At 40.1% G+C, this 23,301-nt stretch overlaps 1 protein-coding gene across 1 annotated transcript in view; it reads right to left on the reverse strand.

Annotated features, from left to right (window-relative positions):
• Positions 1-2,271: 2,271 nt before the first annotated feature.
• pnpla7b (patatin-like phospholipase domain containing 7b) overlaps positions 2,272-23,301 on the reverse strand; it is a 30,726-nt gene continuing 9,696 nt past the window's right edge. Inside the window, exons 13-33 of the mRNA XM_029440571.1 lie at positions 23,212-23,292; positions 22,444-22,526; positions 20,420-20,569; positions 20,068-20,145; positions 19,174-19,379; positions 18,940-19,071; positions 18,404-18,527; positions 18,137-18,326; positions 17,256-17,405; positions 16,007-16,070; positions 15,546-15,714; positions 14,680-14,862; positions 14,344-14,462; positions 8,374-8,530; positions 7,983-8,099; positions 7,762-7,831; positions 7,302-7,418; positions 3,929-4,077; positions 3,582-3,734; positions 3,370-3,486; positions 2,272-2,361 (exon numbers count right to left, since the gene is read on the reverse strand). Of these exons, the coding sequence (XP_029296431.1) occupies positions 2,272-2,361; positions 3,370-3,486; positions 3,582-3,734; positions 3,929-4,077; positions 7,302-7,418; positions 7,762-7,831; positions 7,983-8,099; positions 8,374-8,530; positions 14,344-14,462; positions 14,680-14,862; positions 15,546-15,714; positions 16,007-16,070; positions 17,256-17,405; positions 18,137-18,326; positions 18,404-18,527; positions 18,940-19,071; positions 19,174-19,379; positions 20,068-20,145; positions 20,420-20,569; positions 22,444-22,526; positions 23,212-23,292 (2,699 nt within the window). The remainder of the gene's footprint in view (positions 2,362-3,369; positions 3,487-3,581; positions 3,735-3,928; positions 4,078-7,301; positions 7,419-7,761; positions 7,832-7,982; positions 8,100-8,373; positions 8,531-14,343; positions 14,463-14,679; positions 14,863-15,545; positions 15,715-16,006; positions 16,071-17,255; positions 17,406-18,136; positions 18,327-18,403; positions 18,528-18,939; positions 19,072-19,173; positions 19,380-20,067; positions 20,146-20,419; positions 20,570-22,443; positions 22,527-23,211; positions 23,293-23,301) is intronic.

Genomic DNA, 23,301 nt, shown 5'->3' on the forward strand with positions numbered 1-23,301 from the left:
GTGTGTCTGCCTCCCGAACACAAACTGGAAGCTGGTTCCACTGGAGAGGAGCTTGATAGCTGAAGGCTCTGGCTCCCATTGTACTCTTAGAGACTCTAGGAACCACAAGTAACCCTGCAGTCTGGGAGCGTAATGCTCTAGTTGGTTTATAAGGTACTATGAGATCTTTAAGATATGCTGGAGCCTGACCTTTAATTGATTTGTAAGTCAGGAGAAGGATTTTGAATTCTATTCTGTATTTTACCGGGAGCCAGTGCAGAGCAGCTAATACAGGAGTAATATGATCCCGTTTCCTTGTTCTAGTCAATACACGTGCCGCTGCATTTTGGATCAACTGAAGAGTCTTAAGCGACTTTTTGGGACAACCTGATAACAATGAGTTGCAGTAATCCAGTCTTGAAGTAACAAATGCATGGACTAGTTTTTCTGCATCATTTTGAGACAGGATGTGTCTTATTTTTGCAATGTTACGTAGATGAAAGAAGGCAGTCCTTGAGATTTGTTTTATGTGGGAGTTAAACGACAGATCTTGATCAAAGATGACGCCAAGATTCCTTACAGTGGTGCTGGAGGCCAAGTTAATGCCATCCAGAGCTTCTATGTCATTAGAAAATGCGTTTCGGAGGCGTTTAGGGCCAAGTATAATAACTTCAGTTTTGTCTGTGTTTAACATCAAAAAGTTGCTAGACATCCAAGTTTTTATGTCCTTAAGGCATGCTTGGAGTCTTGAAGTAACAAATGCATGGACTAGTTTTTCTGCATCATTTTGAGACAGGATGTGTCTTATTTTTGCAATGTTACGTAGATGAAAGAAGGCAGTCCTTGAGATTTGTTTTATGTGGGAGTTAAACGACAGATCTTGATCAAAGATGACGCCAAGATTCCTTACAGTGGTGCTGGAGGCCAAGTTAATGCCATCCAGAGCTTCTATGTCATTAGAAAATGCGTTTCGGAGGCGTTTAGGGCCAAGTATAATAACTTCAGTTTTGTCTGTGTTTAACATCAAAAAGTTGCTAGACATCCAAGTTTTTATGTCCTTAAGGCATGCTTGAAGTTTAGCCAATTGATTGGTTTCATCTGGTTTAATTGATAGATATAATTGGGTATCATCCGCATAACAATGAAAGTTTATAGAGTGGTTCCTTATAATATTGCCCAAAGGAAGCATATATAAGGTGAATAGAATCGGTCCAAGTACAGAACCCTGCGGAACTCCAAGACTGACTTTGGCTGTCATGGAGGATTTATCGTTAACAAGTACAAATTGAGATCGCTCAGATAAATAGGACTTGAACCAGCTTAGTGCGGTTCCTTTTATGCCAACACAATGTTCCAGTCTCTGTAGTAGAATGTCATGATCAACAGTGTCGAAAGCAGCACTGAGGTCTAACAAGACAAGAACAGAGACAAGTCCTTTGTCTGATGCCAATAGAAGGTCATTGGTAACTTTCACCAGCTATGATGAACTCTAAATCCAGATTGAAAAACCTCAAATAAACTATTATTATGTAAAAAGTCACACAACTGTTTTGCGACTGCTTTCTCAAGGATTTTAGCGAGAAAGGGTAGGTTAGATATCGGCCTATAGTTGGCTAAAACCTCTGGATCAAGACTAGGCTTTTTAAGAAGTGGTTTTATTACAGCTACTTTAAAGGATTTTGGTACGTAGCCAGATAATAGAGACAGGTTGATCATATTTAATAACGAGGTGTTAATTAAGGGTAAAACTTCTTTAAACAGTTTAGTTGGAATCGGGTCCAAAAGACAGGTTGATGGTTTAGACGATGAGATTGTTGAAGTTAGTTGGTTAAGGTTGATTGGAGTAAAACAGTCTAGATATATTTCAGGAGTTACAGATGATTTTAAAATTCCAACAGTTGAAGTTAAGTCATTACCAATTGAGGTCAGGAGGAGATTAATTTTGTCTCTAATAATTATAATTTTATCGTTAAAGAAACTCATGAAGTCGTCACTACTGAGAGATATAGGAACAGAAGGCTCTGTAGAGCTGTGGCTCTCTGTCAGCCTGGCTACAGTGCTGAAAAGAAACCTGGGGTTGTTCTTATTTTCTTCTATTAAGGAAGAGTAATAAGCTGCTCTGGCATTACGGAGAGCCTTCTTATACGTTTTAAGATGATCTAACCAGACTAAACGAGATTCTTCCAATTTATTGAGCTGAATTTGCCCACTTTATCCTTAAACTTCTGATGAACATATGGTCTATATAGATCTATATTTATATCTATATATCCATATATATAGATATTTTAACTAACCATCGATCACAGTAGTCTTGACAGGTTCGATTCTGGACACTATCTCTGCCAGGTCTGTGAAGGAGGCGTTCGGACAGGTGACCACCTGAAAGATACAAAGTGCATCACTCCAAAGAAGACTTTGAATCCGCTTCAATCTCACTGTATTCTCACTCCTTTTGATGATACATTTAGAACAGACATCAATTGGCATCAATAAGCATAGAAGTGCAGTTACTTCACCTATTTGATCATTTAATGCTTTGCCATGACACCACTTGGGAATTGAAGCGTACATTTAGTATGAAGCTTTCTGCTTATATCTTGCATACCACAAGGTGATGTGTAGAGGAAGGTACTGCAATAAATACTGTAATTGATGGCATTAAAGCGTCTCAGAAGGTAGCAATGCACCAATAATAGAGCATGTGAACAATTCAAGTTTCAAAACATTCATTCGAAGGACCATAAGCCAGGAATTGCATTCAACATAATTGTTAGGCCTTGATGGTGCATGAACAGAATCACTGCCAGCTAGTGCACACATGCTTCTAGTTACCTGATTAATATGATTTATATAATAATATGTTTGTCTTTAGCTGCTAGATGCTTCACTAAGTTCACTTATTATCTGTGTCCGTGTGCCGTTTGGTGCTGGACACAGAGCGTACAGTTGGTTTATCAGAGCTTGTTTACCGCAAACTAATAAGAGTAACTTATGAATACTTGAGTCAATCTGGGGGATAATAAGACCAGGTGGTAAAATAGGCTGATGGCACCATGTTTGAAATCCCTTGGACTTTTTTACATTACCCAGGTGATTCGCTACTACTGTAAAGCTAGCACATCACCGCCATTGACTCTATACCCAGAAGTAGAAAACTAACACTGAACACATCATTGCAAAGGCTCAACAACGACTTCACTTTCCTAGACAGCTTAAACATTACTGGATCGAACAACAGCTTCTCCTTCTGTTCTACTCAGACATCACTGAGTCTGCCACCGCATCTTCTCTTACTGTATGGTACGGCAGCAGGGACAGGCAAACACAGCCTTAGCCATCAGGACTCTGAACTAGTCTAGGTTAGTAGTGTCTGTAGTTTGCACTCACATGGCCAGTTTTGGTCTTGTGGAACTCCTCCTGATGTCTGTCCTTTTGCATGCTGTCCACCACACCACTGCGCTTCCACACATCAAACAATGTCTTTCCGTGCTGGTATCCCACCTCCTACAGCCACAGTGAAGGAGGGTCAGAGGGAGATTCTAAGCCATCAGATGGAGGACACATGGGCAATAGCATTGAAGAACAGAGGGGGAACTCACAGCGATCTCGTCAAATTTTCCGAACTCAAGTGTGCCGTAGTGGTCAATGGGTGGCCGAATGTACTCGCAGTATTCACTTTCTTTGACCTGTTCCAGCTGCTGCACACAGCAGACATAAGCAAGCCGGGTTTGGATCTCTGCCATGTTCAGGACCTGGGAGGTAAAAGGAGTTGAGTGGAACAGGGCTGCGAAGGCCAATACTAATATTCAGAGTACAGTTCTCCACTATTTCTCTAAAATAAGTTCAGCAGGTGATAACTTTGACATTTTCCCATTTACATTTCTATATTATTTTTGATAAATGGCTAGAACAATAACTACAGAGGACCTCTGACATGGAAGTGTACCTTGACTTTCTCAGCCAGCGGGTTGAAGCGTTTCCACAGCAGCCACCAGCCATTCAGGGTGTCACCATAGTTGGTTAAGTTGGTTTCATCCCGACTTCCAACATCAATTGCAATCACAACCTTGGCCCCCATAGAGCGAGCAACATCAGCTAGATATCAAATGAGACAAACACATTTATTCTCTCAGGCCCTGATCACCCATTTTTTCAATGGGATTCTAATTGTGAGCGATGAGGTCTAACATGATGTGGCAAAGTTACAACTGCTTTGGTAATTTTTACATGAGAGATTTATGTTTTGGGGTTTTGGTTTGATTATGTTGGCAGTCAGTCAAAATGATCACAGAGCACCCACACACTTCTTATTATTCTACTCTGATCAGCTGAGCTTTTGACCGTTAAACTCTTGATAAATATTAGCTATGGATGCTATTGTTCCAAACTTTAACTTTAACTTTAACTCCAGGTGTTGGGGAATACTACTACATATGTGAAACCGGTTGTATAGAGTCTTTTGCTGTTAAATGTCCTCAAGTGATGTCACTCGAGTCAGCACTGGTTGAGCTTGAAGACTGAAGAAAAAGGATCCTGGGGTTAGAAGTTAGAAAGTCCTCTGTAACTCCTCATCTCTGTATGAGGCTCCAGGCTATATTAGCTGCTACTAGCATAACACATCCAAATCTCTGGCTAAATTGTTAACGGTCGAGTTGCATTGTGGGTAATGTAGGCGGCAGGTTTTGACAAAGAAGAGTGTGTGGAATACAAAAAGACTGCAGCATCGATCTTTTGTTTTAACTGCCCATTGTGAGTCTGACGGTGTTATAGGACTGGGTTGCTTAATCGGTGGAGTACTCTGAAGTACACCTAATGAAAGACCACATGTTTCTTACATTGCAGTCAAAGTTCTTTAGTCTAAAAGATGCCTCTGTAAAAGGATCAGTTTCCCCTACTGTTGTTTTTTTTTGGATTGAGACCAAATGTCCAAATGCCATCACTTGAGAGTTATGAAGGTTCTTAAATATCTCTTTAAAAAAGTGTCACCATGGTGGACGGCAGCATCCGTCTCACATCATTGGTTTCGTTGAGTCAAACATTACAACCAAGTTTCCCTTTCTGAAGTGAACTCCGATTTAACTGTCCCTTTGTTTTGGGCTGTATTGTAGAGCAGTGGTCCCCAACCACCGGTCCGTGGGTCATTTGGCACTCTTGTCACATGTCCAGACGCTCGTCTGTCACGTGATACTTTAATTTAAAAAAAATAAGCCCACAAGCAACAATGAGGCTAAACAAACGTCTTTAAAGAGCTTTTTTGGAAAAGGGAAAAGACCCAACGAGGAGACATTTAAAAGACAACATCAGGAGTCCACCTGTAGCAATAAACACCTCTATAGATAGTGTGCAAACACGTGACAAAACTGTGTGACGTATGCGTGCAACGCCATGTTGGATGATATACAAATCAACAATGGCGTCTAAAGCGAACAACAACAGCAATACAACTCCGACTTCTTCAAAGTATTCTGACTCTCTGGAGTCCTCTGCAAAGGCAAGATTCAGAGAAAAAGTCCAAATCTGCGGCCGTGACCCGTACACGCTAAAGCCGTCGGATTATATTGAGGATTTAGATTCATTACCGCCGATTGAATATCCGGATATTGTGAACTACCTTGTGCTACAAACGTCGTGGGCAACCAACGCACAAATGAAGGCATACAAGAGCTTAGATGCTTATAATTTCTTTGTTTCTGGCTGGGTTGGTAGTCTTCTTACCAAACCACTGAAAGATGACAGGGTGCTCGTCCATGCCCGTGTAAATCACTCTCAAAGAGCTCGAGATACACCGCTCAAGCCGTGGTTTGTGAGTGAGAAGAGCGGCGATGTTATCCTCGCACACTGTGATTGTATGGCTGGAGTAAGTGAAGCATGTTCTCACATTGGTGCTTTGCTTTTCGCAAGTGAAGTAGTCTCAAGAATAAGCAAAACAAAAACATGCACAGGAGAAAAGAGCAAATGGCTGCCATCACATGTAAAGAAAGTGCCTTATTTACCAGTCAGCGATATGGAGAAGTAAGGTCTTACAGTGTTCGGGTATATCATAAGCACAAATGTTTAACGTGAACATTGAAAACATAGCTTTAGCATGAGCTCTTACCAGATATAAAGTGGACGCCACACACACGGGTGAATTGTGCTTCTTCTTCTGTTAAATCCTCACGAGTTATGTTGCTAAACCACAGCTTACGGCGTTCGGTAGACAGTAATTCATCCCTCTTTTGTGGATCATTGTTTTTGATGATTGTAGGAAATCTAAAGAACCGTTTCTCTGGGTCACGAGTAGTGTTATGACCACAATTATACACTGCGCACACGATTGGCATTTTCTTTCAATCTTAGACGTTTAAATACAAAGAAAATTACGAAGCGTTGCAGCAACTCGCATGCGAACAGGCGCCGTCTTGGTTGTGTATATCATCCAACATGGCTGATTTACGGGTTGGGACCCGGCGTTAAAAGACAAGTCTATGGAGTTGTTTTAAAGAAAAAAAACATGAACACGAAGGACATAAACAATTACTGATGGTCACCACATCAACACATGCGAGTGCACAGAGAGTGTCATACTTAGTGACTAACCGTGTCGCTAAGGCGAAGAAACCCCCCCGATCCGCGAACATATTGTCTTACATGAAACCGGTCCGTGGCATAAAAAAGGTTGGGGACCGCTGTTGTAGAGGATATACAGGTAGAGATACGTTAGATATAGGCTACGTCGGCTGACGGTGAATCCTACAGCCAGTTTATTGATAATGAGTGGATACCTTATTCCTACCCTATGTTAACATTATGCCTGACGACGGAGTAACTTATTACACGTGTTTCTACAGTACAGCTAGCGTTCAGCATGTTAGCCGTTCTCCAGCATCAGCATGACGTGAACCAGATGGCACTTTTCCAGCTCCATTGGCCAGACGCTCTGATACGTTTTAAATAAGTAAGTGATACGCGATCAATGTTTGACATACGTATAATAATGAGTTATGTATTCGTTATGTATACATCAGATACAACACCGCTGGAAAAGTTGGACGTATTTGGACTGACACATTTTCAGCTAATTTTCATATACGCCGGCATGTTTCTGCCATTCGGAACTGTGTGACAGGGCCGTATGTTTGGTGTGTTCGGCGTATCGTCTGCGTCCTTCAAACGATCACAACATACCCTTAATTTATATCAACCTATTGCCGATATTTCGTATGCGCCGGCATACGTTTCTGTCATACGGATATGTGTGACAGGGCCTTTATGGAATATATAGTTCCTACTCATGTCAAGCACAAGCAGTGAAAATACCACCCTCTTAAGTCCCTCACCGGGCAGGTTGTTGATGTACCCTCCGTCCATGAGTAAATGTCCATCTTTGGGATCACAGAGCGGTGGCAGGTAACCAGACAGTGACATACTGGCCCGGACATACCGCCACAACGAACCTTAAGAGGAGAGACAAGTGGTTAACAGGTTGACAAATATAAAGACGTAGTAGAAAGAGATAGCTGACTTTAAGCAGTATAACAACATGCTTTACATTACATATCCAAGATATAAAGCACCATAAGAGTGTTATTTATATTCCATTGCATACACATTCACTTTTCTGCCCATGTTTCTCCACCCTCCAGGTAACCATTTGCTTCATTTAATTCAGTAAAACGTTTTTTGTAAAAATGTAAATGTATTCATATTTTGCAATCTTCAACAATAGGTAGCTGGATGTTTTTTTAAATAAAATTTGAAGATGAAGAAAAGAAAAAAAGAGTTTGAAGGTGCACAGACCGTCAGTGTGCACTCTCATAGAGGAAGCTGTAATATCTGTTGTAATGTTGAAGTACGGCAGCCACAGGTCCTAGCAGACAGAAATAACATTAGTAATAAAGCATCAGCCCATTATTAGTGAAAGATACCATCTCATTAGTGTTTCCTTGTAAAAAAATGTACCGTCTCCTTGTGTAGCTCTCTTTTTGAATCATTTGTATTAAAGAAACCCCTCACCTTACCTCTATTTGTTTGCCCTTAAACACAGAGCTAATGCTGGAGTTAAAGGAAGCTCCAGAAAACATGGAGGTAACAGGGTAGGTCAGATCCAAGATCTTCTTAAAGAAAGAGGTCATATCCTGAGGAAGAAAAGAAGTTACAAAGGGAAATGAAAAAAGTGTGTATTAAACTTAGCTTTCCCAAAGAAATCTCTTTTAGAAATAGAAATCACAAAATGTTAAGAAGAGATGAGTCTTGATAAATATTAGAGCGTTTGTCATAATAACAAGTTCATAGTCTTGATGAAAACCTTTGCTTTTTAACAATAATGACATAAATCTGAATTGTAATATTCATCTTTTCAAAAAGAAGAAGTTTTTGTGCTTTCCTATCTTCAGTATAATGTCAACATACCATGGCCCACTCACGAGCCCGGACCCTCATGCGACTGTTGCTCTTCTCCTCAGCGTACAGCGCTCCCATGAAGGAGCCGATGGACGTGCCGCCCACCATGTCGACAGGAATCCCCGCCTCGTTCAGAGCCCGCAGAATACCAACTTGAGAGCAACCCCTGAAAAGAGACAGTCCTCCATCAAATAACATCACATGATATATCGTAAGCTATTACACATATTTCAACAGTTTGACTTGATTCCTTTGAGATTGTGGGGGAAATAACACATTACACGTACACAAGTGAACCTTAGCCTGATTGTTTACCAGAGTATCATAAATGTAACAGAAGGGTTCAGTGATTGTGCACAACCACCAAAGGTTTCTTTAGTGTTCACCATGGCAAGAACATAAAACATTTTGTCAGGTAGTAAAACTAATAGAAAGACCAGGTAAAGATGCCTCTGAAAGAAGTGGTCAAGTTAACAAAAAGGTTAGGCCAAGGCTGATATTTTAACTTAATAACTTTTGTCTTGTGTCCCATGCTCTGAGCATTAATTAAGTGGGATAATACTGTAAGAGATTTGTGTTTAGTTATTTTTTGTCAGAGTGGAATTGCAAAATTGACACAAGATATAAATTAAATCAAATGTATTTGTATAGCCCAATATCACAAATTATACATTTGTCTCAGTGTGCTTTACAGACTGTACAGGTTACGACATCCTCTGTCCTTAGACCCTCGCATCGCACAAGGAAACACTTCCTAAAAGAAACCCCACAATTAAAGGGGGAACATGTTAGAAACCTCAGAGAGAGACTGAAGAGGGATCCCTCTCGCAGGACGCACAGATAGATGTCGCGTGTACAGGATAAACAACATAGTACAAATACAACATCCATGTGACAGAACTGATGATGTGATCGAAAAAGAAAAAGAAAGGATGAATCCAGGATAATGTCAAAAAGGCTTCCCGGTGTCCAGCAGGACCAGGGCAGCAGGCACAGCCATGATTCCTGATCCATATGTGAACTTTATCAGTGGCTACCTGCCACATGAGAGACACAGAAACTTTGGGGATGATGCCCCGGATGCTGAATAATATAATGTGGCAAATCCTTTGTGGGAGGTAAGTGAGACGTCAGGTTAATATCATCACGGCAAAGTGATCTCCCCTTTGTCTAAATACCTTTTCCTTATCTGAAATGTGTATACTTTCATTCCTGTCCTCCACTCATCTTGTGGATATTACAGAACACATAGACACTCACAACATCACTGTAAACTCCAAACACACCAAACCTTGTCACAGGGGGCCTATGGAACTGCCAGTCAGCCGACAGCAAGACAGAGTCTCTGGCTACGCCACCTTGCAATCTTCTTGCGCTCACTGAGACTTGGATCACACCAGAGAACACCACCACCCTTCCTTGGCCTATTACCTCACCCACACACCCAGACCCACCGGCAGAAGTGGTGGTATTGGTTTGTTAATCTCACCCAAATGAAGATGTTTCTCTCTACCTGCTTCCACATTTCACTTCTTCTTTTCAAATGTCTTGTTGTGTCTGTTACTCATATATATTGTACTACTACTGAGAATTCTTTGAGAAATTAAACATCCTCTTATCGAACATCCCTGAATATGGCCTCCTGCTTGTACTCTCTGTGACTTCCCCCTCTCCCACAAAGCTTGATACCAACTCATTCTGATATTCACCAGGAACTGCCACTGACCACTTCTTCATATCTTAAGGCACAATAAGCCGATTATCGGCAAACGCTCAATGTCCAGCCGTTGGTGAGCGTCTGTTGGCCTAGTTTTTGTGGTGTGTCCTGCACCGTCTGCACTTTTTCACTCTGCCGCCGATTCAACATGCGTATTTGACAATTGAGATTGGCTGTTCAACTTTAGCGAATCGAAAAGAGAAACAGACTTGAGGAAAAAAAACAAAGGACTAAAGTCAAGAGGGCACACACACAGCAAAAAGGAAATGGCAAAGTCCAAACTCTCTGAGGACCTTCTTGCCTACTGATCTCTTCAAATCAAATCAAATCAAATCAAATGTATTTGTATAGCCCAATATCACAAATTATACATTTGTCTCAGTGTGCTTTACAGACTGTACAGGTTACGACACCCTCTGTCCTTAGACCCTCGCATCGCACAAGGAAAAACTTCCTAAAAGAAACCCCAAAATTAAAGGGGGAAAAATGGAAGAAACCTCAGGGAGAGCAACTGAGGAGGGATCCCTCTCCCAGGACGGACAGACGTGCAATAGATGTCGTGTGTACAGGATAAACAACATAGTACAAATACAACATTTGACAGAAATTATGTTGTGTTGAAAAAAAAAGAAATAGAAAGTATGGATGAATCCAGGAAAATGTCAAAAAGGCTTCCCGGTGTCCAGCAGGACCAGGTCAGCAGGCGCTGTCACGATTCATGATCCTGACGTAAACTTTATCAGAGGCAACCTGCCACATGAGAGACAGACACTCCGGGGATGATACCCCGGATGGTGAGTTAGTAACATACAATTACATAAATGCATACAGATAGAGAGGGAGAAGAAAGGATAAGAAGACAGGGGAGGGAGGGGAAGGAGGGGAGGAGAGAGGAAGAGAGCAGGGAGGTGTCCCCCGGCAGTCTAAGCCTATAGCAGCATAACTAGGGGCTGATCCAGGGCAAACCTGAGCCAGCCCTAACTATAAGCTTTATCAAAAAGGAAAGCCTCCCGAACACAAACTGGAAGCTGGTTCTACTGGAGAGGAGCTTGATAACTGAAGGCTCTGGCTCCCATTGTACTCTTAGAGACTCTAGGAACTACAAGTAACCCTGCAGTCTGGGAGCGTAATGCTCTAGTTGGTTTATAAGGTACTATGAGATCTTTAAGATATGCTGGAGCCTGACCATTAATTGATTTGTAAGTCAGGAGAAGGATTTTGAATTCTATTCTGTATTTTACCGGGAGCCAGTGCAGAGCAGCTAATACAGGAGTAATATGATCCCGTTTCCTTGTTCTAGTCAATACATGTGCCGCTGCATTTTGAATCAACTGAAGAGTCTTAAGCGACTTTTTGGGACAACCTGATAACAATGAGTTGCAGTAATCCAGCCTTGAAGTAACAAATGCATGGACTAGTTTTTCTGCATCATTTTGAGACAGGATGTGTCTTATTTTTGCAATGTTACGTAGATGAAAGAAGGCACACACACACTGTCTCCTTTCTCTGCAGCTAAAAGTTATTTCTTTCAATCTAAAATGTAATCTTATCTCTTCAACCACAAAATCCTCTTCTGTACCCTCCTTGACCTCCCTCCTCTCTTCTGCCGAGTGTCTTTGTTAACTACTTTGTAGAAAAATATATAAGACATATGCTCCTCATTTCCTCACCAACTTCTGACACCAACTGTCCTATATCCACCTCTTCATCTCCCATTCTAACTTCATTTTAAGCCCTCTCTCCTAACGAGGTACTAGCCCTGGTTACCTCCCAGCCACCTGCCCTCTTGACACTCTCCCCTCTCACCTTCTTCAGTTTATCGCTCCTGACGTCCTTCTTTTCCTCACTCGACTCATCGATATTTCTTTGCCAACTTGTTGTTTTCCTAACTCTTTAAAACAGTACAAATGAACGCTCTTTAAGTTAGGTTTCAAGGCAGGCCACTCAATTGGGACTGCCATCCATGCCTTCACAGAGGAACTCCACACTTCTAGGGCAGGCTTCTTCTCCTACGTCGTCATCCTGCGGGACCTTCCAGCAACGTATGACACGGTGAACAACCAGAGCCTCCTCTCCTCCCTCCAAGAACTGAGAGTATCAGCTCTACACCCTTCCTGTTCACGTCCTACCTTAAGACGTAACAGGATAACTTGGAGAGAATCTGTGTCTGACCCTTGTAGCCTCACTACTGGGTCCACTCCTCTTTTTTCTCTACATCAAATCACTTGGCTCTGTTATTAACTCACATGGCTTTTCCGACCACAGCTAGACAGACGACACTCAACCAATTCTGTCTTATCCCCGGTCATAAAATCAGGTGATAGAATAAATATCTTCTTGTCTGGCTGACATCTCTCAGTGGATGTCTGTACCTGCAGATAAACCTTCCAGGGCAGGCATCTCTCTCCATCACCATGGAGAACTTTGTGGTGTCCCCGACTCAGACCGCAATGACTGTGTGACACTGTGAAACCAGCTGTCCTTTGCTGCTAACATCTCTGTGGCAGCCCACTCCTGCAGATACAATCTCCACAACATCACAAAGATAAGTCCCTTCCTCACCCTGGAGGCGGCGCAGGTTCTGGTCCAGGTAAATGTCATGTCACGCCTATCATCTCCAATGCCCATTAAAAAATGTTCTAAATGAAGCATGTAGATCAGTATATTTGATGAAGTGGATGTACTTGCATGATTCTTGCACTTTAAAAGGATAATCAGACAATAGGAGCAACAAGTAGTTAGCAAGGCGCTAACTGTATTCTGCAGGATAACTCATCCGTCCTGCACAGCTGATCGAGCTGTAACAGACAACAACAAAGACAGCAGCCTGCTTTTCTTCATCTTAAAGAAAGCTAACAGATGAGAGCTAAATAGCCTCTGCATCCATGAACTGAACCTCCACTGGGCATAGTATATTATTTAGTATACATTAACTTTACTCGGCAAGTAAGCATAGAACTGTAGACTGTTGTAAATGTATGTACATGTGTTGATTTGGTTTTTATTCACTGAACTGTAATCTGTTGTATTGAGCTAATGGGTAACCAGAGGTTGTTTCACCAGGTGATGTGTTTGTATTGTACACACAGACAGAGTTGTATGCACACTAACCATCTTCTGAACCCGGCACCATTATCATACACGTTACCAACTCGCATTAATCGTGAATCTGCCTTTTAACACAGCGACACACACAGATTCGACTCAAAGCTCCTGCTATATATGACCCCTTTGTTCGACACACATTTGTGCAGACGGTCACAGAACAGCGCACATTCTTTTCGGTACGTCCTTGATTCCTGAATATTCTGTCCTCGATTTCCTTAGATTTTAAATGTTCCAAAAGTGCATGTTTTATTAGAAAATAAACAGAATTTATACCCATCACTTACTTAATTTAATGGCTTTCTTCTGAAAGCCATTAAATTAACGTTTGAAAACAAAAGTTATGAAGAAAGAAGGCCTCCTGGGAAATGCTAGTTTGGCCCGTACAGAGAACTTCTAATGGGTGAGTACAGGTTTACTAAGTACTGTAATGAGTAACTGTGCTTTTCTTTATAGCTATTTGTTCAATACATATGGACATACTGTGTACCTGTGTCTACCTTTGTGTTGATTTGTTAGTGTGGGCTGGCTAAATCTATTTCAGATGAGTCCAGGACAGACTGTTAGATTAGCGTTGATGAATATGTCACTTTGGCTGCTGTCCATGTGGTGCTGATTAGAATCTATATTGTGTGTGTGTGTGTGTGTGTGTGTGTGTGTGGGCAGAAACGGAATGGAGGCGCTGCGAGGTAATCGCTAACATTTGCTCAGCTTGTTTCTCTAATAACTTAGGATCCATGGTTCCGTTGACAAACATCCTTTTTCGGGTTGAAATAGATACAGTATAGGTAAAAAAAGACCAAGATCTAAATAGTGTATCGTACAAATGTGGCTTAAAACTGAATAAAAATAGTACATTTATGAAAGCGTCTGGAAGACTACCAATGCTGGCACATGCTCAAAGGCGTCCAATGAAACGGACTGTTACCTTGATTAAAATGACAGATTGCTATAGGTTTGAAAGTTGTTGGAAACATTTGGGTTTGTAAGCACACAACTCAACAACATATATAACATGTCTCGTCGTTTAGAAATGTTACATATTACAAAAATATTCTCAAAGAATATCACAGAATTCTCAAAAGAGTATACATTGTGATTTCATGGTATATAATTGCTCCTTTAGGTTAAGTCTGACAATGACAAAGCCACAGTACCTGGCGCCCCCTCCACCCAGCACAAGGGCGATGCTGTTCCCGGTCAGGATCCTGGCCAGACGAGAGAAGTCGGAATGACGATCTGGACCTTTTTCAAACACACGCTGGTATAACTCTTTCTAAAAACCACACACACACACACACACACACACACACACACACACACACACACACACACACACACACACACACACACACACACACACACACACACACACACACACACACACACACACACACACACACACACACACACACACACACACACAGAGAGTTATGAAGTATTTACTAACTGGGATAGAATTGCCTATAAAAGACTTGGTTGGTGATTAGTACCAGCTTAGGTAAACTTCTCCGGGAGAACACCCTGCGGGGGCAGGACAGGTGATGGTGTCTGGAGATCCAGCTCCGCATGTTCAGCCACTCGGCCGTCCCTTTGGGTGGCGGGCCATCCTCCCTGTGCAGCAACACCAACTGCTTCTGAGCACGAACTGCACTGCCCTCCATCATTCGCTCCAACTACAGGTAGAGAAGAAGAGAAGAAGCTGATAGCTTCCACTCATTGTGGACATCTATTGCAGAATGGTGTTTCATAAAGTGATGGAATGGCTGAAGTCAAAGTGACCAGTCTTTTAAGGCAGATTTGTATTCAAACTAGGGCTGTCAAGCGATTAAACAAATTAATCTAATTAATTACAAGCTTTGTGATTAATTCATTGCGATTAATCGCATATATCAATATTTGCTGTGAGAGCTCCGTGAGACGGGGGGTGGGGGAGATGCATCGGAGTGCGATTAATCTGCGTTAATATTTTTGACTGAGTTAATTATGTTTTCTGTGATTAATTAATCGAAATTAACGCGTTAATTCGACAGCCCTAATTCAAACATTACAGACACAGCTGTTTTTTTAACTGTACTGTAAGATGTAACTCCAGAAGGGTTGGCCTCCTTGACCTACAGTAACTGTGCATAAATTAACTAAGCTCACTTCTGACAAAACTTTCTTCTCCATGGTGCTTCAATGATATCCAATAGGGGGCGGCTCCACTCATTGCAAAAAGTCAGATTGTATAGAAATGACCCTCCTCCTCAATGGATTTATTACCTCAGTAAACATTTTCCTCATGAAATGATGGCCTCAATCGCTAGACTATGATCACATTTAGAGTAAAACAGAAGATAAAGCATTGTAAACTGACCTCACCCACGGTGGGCTCCTGCTCCCCCAGTCCCACAATGATGATGCAATCAGCCTGGCGGATGCAGCGCTGGGTCCAAGGCGTGAGGCCAGAGTCAGACTGGTAGAGGACGATGCGATGGATGTCCTCCTGCTGCCCGAGCCAGCTGGACAGACGATACTCATGGACACTTAAAAAAAATAGGTACAAATATGAGATAGTTTGCAACATATTAGCCGTTACCTTATGTATATAACTGTACTGTAAATTAAATAACATCCGTTAAACAAATGTGTCTGTTTCTTATGAAGTTCTTAACTCTTAAAGTTAAGGAACAGTTGTATTGCTGTGAATATTGACATCTGTTTTAAATCAACATCTTGTTTTCAGAAAGAACCAAACATACTAATCAGCAATGCCTCATAGGACAACAATCTGAACTTATTACTTATTGACTTTTTATCACTCAAGCAAATGTGTACCTGTCCAGAGCAGCAGAGCCTAGGCGCTGTTTGATGATGTCACTGGTCAGGAGTAGAGCGGGGCCTTCAAAAAACAGAAACACATCAAAATAGTTTTTAAAACAGGACCTATGACAGTGCTGTGAATGAAAATGTAGTACAACGTATCACGGTGCAGATTCTAAAGTGGACCCTTCCAGTCCCTAGAAGTGGATCAGTATGTGATTGTAAATTTGCCTTTGACATTCAGTTAGTAGTAGGTCTTTACTTTTGTATATAATCTTTATCTGTGCATAATTTGTAGTGACCATTGTCACTAGTTTGGTAATGCCTTGAACTTGGACTGTGCAAAGACTTTCTTTATTTAATAGATTTTAAGTAAAGAGTACTACACAGAATCAAACAGTACTATTCCAAGTCCATCAAAATGAAACATGTCACCGAACTCTTAAATAAATCAGAAATAACAAAAACATATCATCAACGAATACAACCTATATAAAAATATAGAAATGTGAAAGCAATTGATTAAGCTCATCTTGAACAATTAACCTACAAAACCAAACTGAATGTGTTTCAACATGGTTTCTGATGAAAGAAGGAGTAACATAAACAAACATGCTGTGGCTGAATCCTAAATCTTTTTTAACACTCAAAGTCTGTGAAAAGATTGAGGTTCACCGCAGCATCTCTAAGCCCTGCTGCTGTTTGATTATCAGCTAATAGAGACTCAACGTAATGTCTCCTCATATGTATTGCACTCCATTTAAATGTATTTCCCCACCCTTGCCGCTATGTAAATGGAGCACAGCCATTGGTAACAGCACAAATCGTCCTGCCCTAACACAGAAAACAACAGATCAACTAACAGAGGAGTGAGGAAGATATCCGCCGAGCACAGTGTGCACACACCCACAGCGTCCTGATAGGGGTCTAAACAGCAACATGAGTGAATACCGCTCTGTGAGAGGACTATGGCTGTGGGGGCTTTAAATACTGAATCTGATTCATTCTGCTCACTGGGGTAAGCAGAAAGAAAAGTTTTGTTTTGTGATAATCCAAACCAATTACTGATGCCTTATATTCACCTAAATATGCAAAAAACACAAATATGGTTACACATTATCATGGCTTTTCCCATAAAAAAGTGGTATGAAAATGAACGTTGTTCATGTTGAACACATTCTGTGAAGCACTGAGTGCCTCTTCAGGTAACCTGAATAAGTAGAGCAAGCACTGTGTGTGTGCGTGTGCGTGTGCATGAGTGTACCAATGCCACTAAGTGCATGCTGCAGTTCCAGAGCGAAGGCAGTGAGAGGAACGTCCTCAGATACAGGCAGGATGGACACAGTGGACAGGTTGGAGGCTGGATTCCCAGCATCCCACTTGCTGGTGGGGGTGTGGAGAGCCAGACTACGAGCTGCAGGGCAGAAAAGTGGCTTTCTCATTGGATATTTTAGACAGAAAATAACTATATATGCAATATAAAATACAGTACGAATATTCACCAACTTGATAGAAAATAAAAGCTAAACGATATATACTGGTGAAAATAAATCTGTATAAATGCAAGTTTTAGTTTTTTAGTTGCAATATATCACTACCGAAGAAAGGAGACAGCTTGAACTCTCGTGACATTGAATCACAGAAATTAAACAGACTAACTATGACGCAAATGCTTCACAATTGATCAACATTGTTTTTCACATGCAGTCTAGTCTTGTTGAATTAAATAACAAGCACATGATTTAAATATTCTAGCAGATCAAATGCCATTTAACCAAACTTTTCAGCTCAGCTCTAATGCCTTTGTCTTCTGAAAGTGAAAGAGGACTCAAGTTAATTACCAAATCAAAAGATTTAAACAATATGGCCAATCCTACACAGTTTTCCAACCATGTGTTTTGTACATATATGTATCTACATACTTTTGAGACAATATACCTGGCCCTAACAAAAACAACAAAAAATACTGTAAAACTGAAACTAAATATATCAAAACTTTCTGAAACAAGGAAACGGAACTAAAACTTGAATGCGCAATCTGGAAACTAACTAAACTGAAATCAAATCAAAGAGTCTAAACTAAACTAATGTAAAATATAACCTTGATCCATCCTGACACACACGAACAAAAAGGGAAGTAATTACCAGCTAGAGGTCCGTTGACCTGCTGCATGTTGCCCAGGATCTTCTGTCCCAGCAGATGAATGAGCCTGGTGACGACCTGAGGATACCTCCTCTTGATGGAGTTCAGAGCCCCTTCAGGTAGCTTAGCAAGCTCGGAGTCCCTGACGGCGTGGACCGTGGTGGCTCGGTTCATGTGGGTCAGAGCCTCAACCTGCCACAAAACAGCTGTTTTACTGCAATGTCCCCAATCTTTAGATTGTGTCTGGTCAGCAGTTTCTGACCACTCACCACACCAATTAGATCCCCACGGCCATACTCTCCAGCCAGCTGCTTCTTCCCATCATCCTTTGCGATGACAGAGCGCAGTCGGCCACTTAGCACGATGAAGGTGCTATCTGACTTGTCTCCCTGTCTAAAAATAATAAGTCAATCAAAAACAACTAAATCCAACATTTTCCCACATTATATTAATTTAGTTATCATTTATTTTTATTTCAAATACTTATATGCATTTATATTTGATTTAACAGCACTTTCCATGTCACTCAAGGTCACCTTATATCACACAAGATCAGCAAAAAACATACAATAAGCAACAAAGCACCAGCAAAATCAATGAAATCAACAATAAAACTACGACTATGAGTGTAACAGATTGACTATTTTATTTGTTGTATCATTTTACTAGTTGTTCTAGTGTCTCCAAAAGTAGCTGAACAAAGAAATGTTTTTAAGGTGTAATAAGTTTATTAAAATATATCTCATTAGTGTTGATTTTAATTGTTTGAGTAAGAAGCCCATCAACAGCTCCATATAGTTGATACCTGTAGACGGCACGGCCAGCCTCCACAGCCATCCAGTCCAGGGCGAAGTCGATCTGTCTGACAAAAGGTGACACTCTCTTCACCACAGTGTGAGCTACGTTTAACACCACCCTGGGATCCTCGCGCATCATTCTGCAAAGTTGAAAACACGTATTTGTTTGCATCCCAGTGGAGTGATGGGAAGAACCCACTTTGGAAAATGACTAAATGCTTTGTGTGTGAGCTTGATCCTACTCATAGAAGTGGGCCTTGGATATGGAGAGGAAGGTGCAATCTCTGTGAGCTCGGACAGTGAAGATGAGGGGCTCCCCCGTGAGAACAGCCAGGTGACCCACCATCTCCCCTGGGTGGGAGACAAACAGCAGGGTCTCTTCCTCACGGTCTATCATACGCTGGTAAACATGGAGCACCCCCGAGATGATAAATGCCACACTCATATCCTGGAAGGGATTTGGAGAAGAAAAGTAAGAAAGAGTAAAGAGAGGTGAAAAAAGGAAGGGAATGTGGCACCTCCTGTAGAAGCCTGGGGAAAATAAGTTATTTCAAAGTGCAGAGAATATTTGTCAAATAATGATTCTGTGTCTTGTGTAGTTCCTGTGTGGCTGTCTTTTGTTAACTGATTTACGAAACTTCAGACAAATCAACTGCTGTTCAATCAGTGGCACCTTAGGCTTCAAAAGACCCTTTCTATATGCACTCTGGTGACGTCACACACAATCCTTGCCAATGAAACACTATTCCACTGATCTACAGGTGATAGCGTTTTTTTTCCACTAGTGAATCCCAATATCCTACTATTGTTTCTTTGGTTGGTGATAAAGCAAATCTAATGGCCACTTGCATATTTTACCTGCATGTGGCGGGTGACTGGTGCTAATTTTGTACCCGTGAAACACAGTTGACATCTAAGTGTAAATTGCGGGGATGTTGTTGCTCTAGAGGCAAATTATGTTCATATAAGAATAAAATACATAATTTAGCAGTCAAAGAATAAATAATCTAACATAGCTGTGTCATAGTGTGGAAAACCTGGCCACTGTTTATTAAAAGATACACATGCAAAGACCTCCTACAAAGAGCAACACATTGAGACGTGAGTTTCTGTCAGTGTCGGCCCAACACACTCACCTGGTCTCCCTGGCGAGCCACAACAGTACCGGCTTTGACTTGCCGAAGGTTCACCCTCCCTTCCAGAAGACTGGCGTCCTGATAAAAAATAAACACAGGGAAATGTCTTTTCACCAGGCTGTCTGAAGTATCCAGTTATAGCTGCCTCACCAAACATGGATTCATAATTACAAGACTATTGCCAGATTACCTAAACAAACTATGTTTATTATTAGTATAATATTTAGCAGACGTAACAATATTCCACTGTTACATTTTTCCATGTGTAAAACAAGAATTAGGATCAAATATTTTAAATAGGTGAATTTTGTGTGTTGAACAATCTTACAGACAAATAAAGTTTGTACGCTACCTGTATTTGGATGACCCTCAGCAGATCCTTTTTGGCAGCTTGGAAAATGGCATTAACTTTATTATGCTGGACATTTTCTCCTCCAGCATCACTATAGTGATAAACAGCAGATGGAGTGTGCTGCATTGTCACACTCTTCTTAAGGATAGACTGAGGAGACAGAAAAGTGTAATTGAGACTTTATGCCCTTTAGAAAGACACTAAACCACAAACTAAACATTAAATCTAGAGTGTAATATTTCAGTGTACTGCTAAAATAAGTATTATTTTTCTTAGTATAGTCTAAGTCTACATCAATATTTATTTAATCCTTAAACCAAATCAATGGCAGGAAAACAGAGAGCTGCTTTATCCTCTAATCACAGATACTGCTGCAAAGTATTTAACCCCCAATTACCCTGCTGTGTGGCTGCGATCCCCCTAAATTGCCTTGACTAAAGGAGAACTAAACTGAACTAAACTAAACTAAACTGAACTAAACTAAATTGAACTAAACTAAACTGAACTAAAACTAAATTGAACTAAACTAAACTGAACTAAAACTAAATTGAACTAAACTAAACTGAACTAAAACTAAATTGAACTAAACTAAACTGAACTGAACTAAAACTAAACTGAACTAAAACTAAACTGAACTAAAACTAAATTGAACTAAACCAAACTGAACTAAACTGAACTGAACTAAAACTAAACTGAACTGAACTAAAACTAAATTGAACTAAACTAAACTGAACTAAAACTAAATTCAACTAAACTAAACTGAACTAAAACTAAACTGAACTAAAACTAAACTGAACTAAAACTAAACTGAACTAAAACTAAATTGAACTAAACCAAACTGAACTGAACTAAACTGAACTAAACTGAACTGAACTAAAACTAAACTGAACTAAAACTAAACTGAACTGAACTAAAACTAAACTGAACTAAAACTAAACTGAACTAAAACTAAACTGAACTGAACTAAAACTAAACTGAACTAAAACTAAACTGAACTAAAACTAAACTGAACTGAACTAAAACTAAACTGAACTAAAACTAAACTGAACTAAAACCAAACTGAACTAAAACTAAACTGAACTGAACTAAAACTAAACTGAACTAAAACTAAATTGAACTAAACTAAACTGAACTAAAACTAAATTGAACTAAAACTAAACTGAACTGAACTAAAACTAAACTGAACTAAAACTAAATTGAACTAAACTAAACTGAACTAAAACTAAACTGAACTAAAACTAAACTGAACTAAAACTAAATTTAACTAAACTAAACTGAACTAAAACTAAATTTAACTAAACTAAACTGAACTAAAACTAAATTGAACTAAACTAAACTGAACTAAAACTAAATTGAACTAAACTAAACTGAACTAAAACTAAACTGAACTAAAACTAAACTGAACTAAAACTAAATTGAACTAAACCAAACTGAACTGAACTAAACTGAACTGAAACTAAACTGAACTAAAACTAAACTGAACTAAAACTAAACTGAACTAAAACTAAATTGAACTAAACCAAACTGAACTGAACTAAACTGAACTGAAACTAAACTGAACTAAAACTAAACTGAACTAAAACTAAATTGAACTAAACCAAACTGAACTGAACTAAACTGAACTGAACTAAAACTGAACTGAACTAAAACTAAACTGAACTAAAACTAAACTGAACTAAAACTAAACTAAACTAAAACTAAACTGAACTGAACTGAACTAAAACTAAATTGAACTAAAACTAAACTGAACTAAAACTAAACTGAACTAAAACCAAACTAAACTAAACTAAATGGAAAACATGTCCCTTAGTTCAGACTTAGTCTACGGCAAAGGTGGCAAACCTTTCTGGCTTAGATTGTAAAAACAATACTTTTTTTTAGAAAAACAGTCCAACATGCTTATGACTAATTTAGGAGCAAATGTAAGAGCAGGCACTATAGACTAGTCTAAAATATCTTTGTGTAAATGCTCCAAGAATTCAAACGAGCAGCAAGTGCAAGAAAGAAAATCCTTATTGAGAGACCTTCACAGGACTTTGAGGCAGAGTGTCCTCTTTGGCAACTCGAGCCCCTTCATATACTCTGTTGAGGCCGAGGGACATTTCACCTGCATAACAAAAAAAGGTTCAGTCATCATATTGCGTATCAGGGTTTAGTATCAGCAACAAAAATCATTGACATGATTATTATAGCCAGATGGACAAGCATCTCCCTATGCCAATGTGTGTCATAGGCTGCAGTGTGTGTTGTAGTGTAGAGACTTGCTGTTGCTACAGTTGGTGCAGGTTTTAATAGGAGCAGTAGTTAAAAACTGATGTTTCATGTTTCTTCACAACTCAGATATCTTTTGAAAGCTTTTCCTTTCTAGTGACTTAATTTCAAGTTTGATGGTTAAAAATTCAAATAGTTTGATTCCGGTTTGGCAACTTGTTTGATGGATTTTGGTCTTAATCCTTATATAAGCATAGAACTTGCATAGTGGACCTTGCGTATGAGAACATTAGCAATCACATAAATTGCAGAAGTGGGAAATTATTGGAGATTTGTTTTCATAGTAGTAACAAGTTATTATTGATTATCTGCAAAAATACTGGGAACTGACACACTTGTTCAACATAAACTTCATCTAATCAGAGGGGAAAACAAGCTGCAAATGTTCTAAATGTTTCTCTTCAAATGTTATGCCTACTTTTCTTCATGTTCCAGGGTTCCAGAGCTAACATAGTTCACTGAGTTGCATATGTTCTACCCAGACGAGAAAGTAAAGCAAATATTATACTGTGCGTGTATACCTGTAACAGCCAGCGGGGTGGAGAGAGAGCGAGATTTCTTGTATTTAGCTGTGGACATGTCAGAGAAGCTGGACTTTTCTGCTATAGTGT

The sequence above is a fragment of the Cottoperca gobio genome, chromosome 9 (genome assembly GCF_900634415.1).
Source record: "Cottoperca gobio chromosome 9, fCotGob3.1, whole genome shotgun sequence".
Taxonomy (NCBI): Eukaryota; Metazoa; Chordata; class Actinopteri; order Perciformes; family Bovichtidae; genus Cottoperca; species Cottoperca gobio.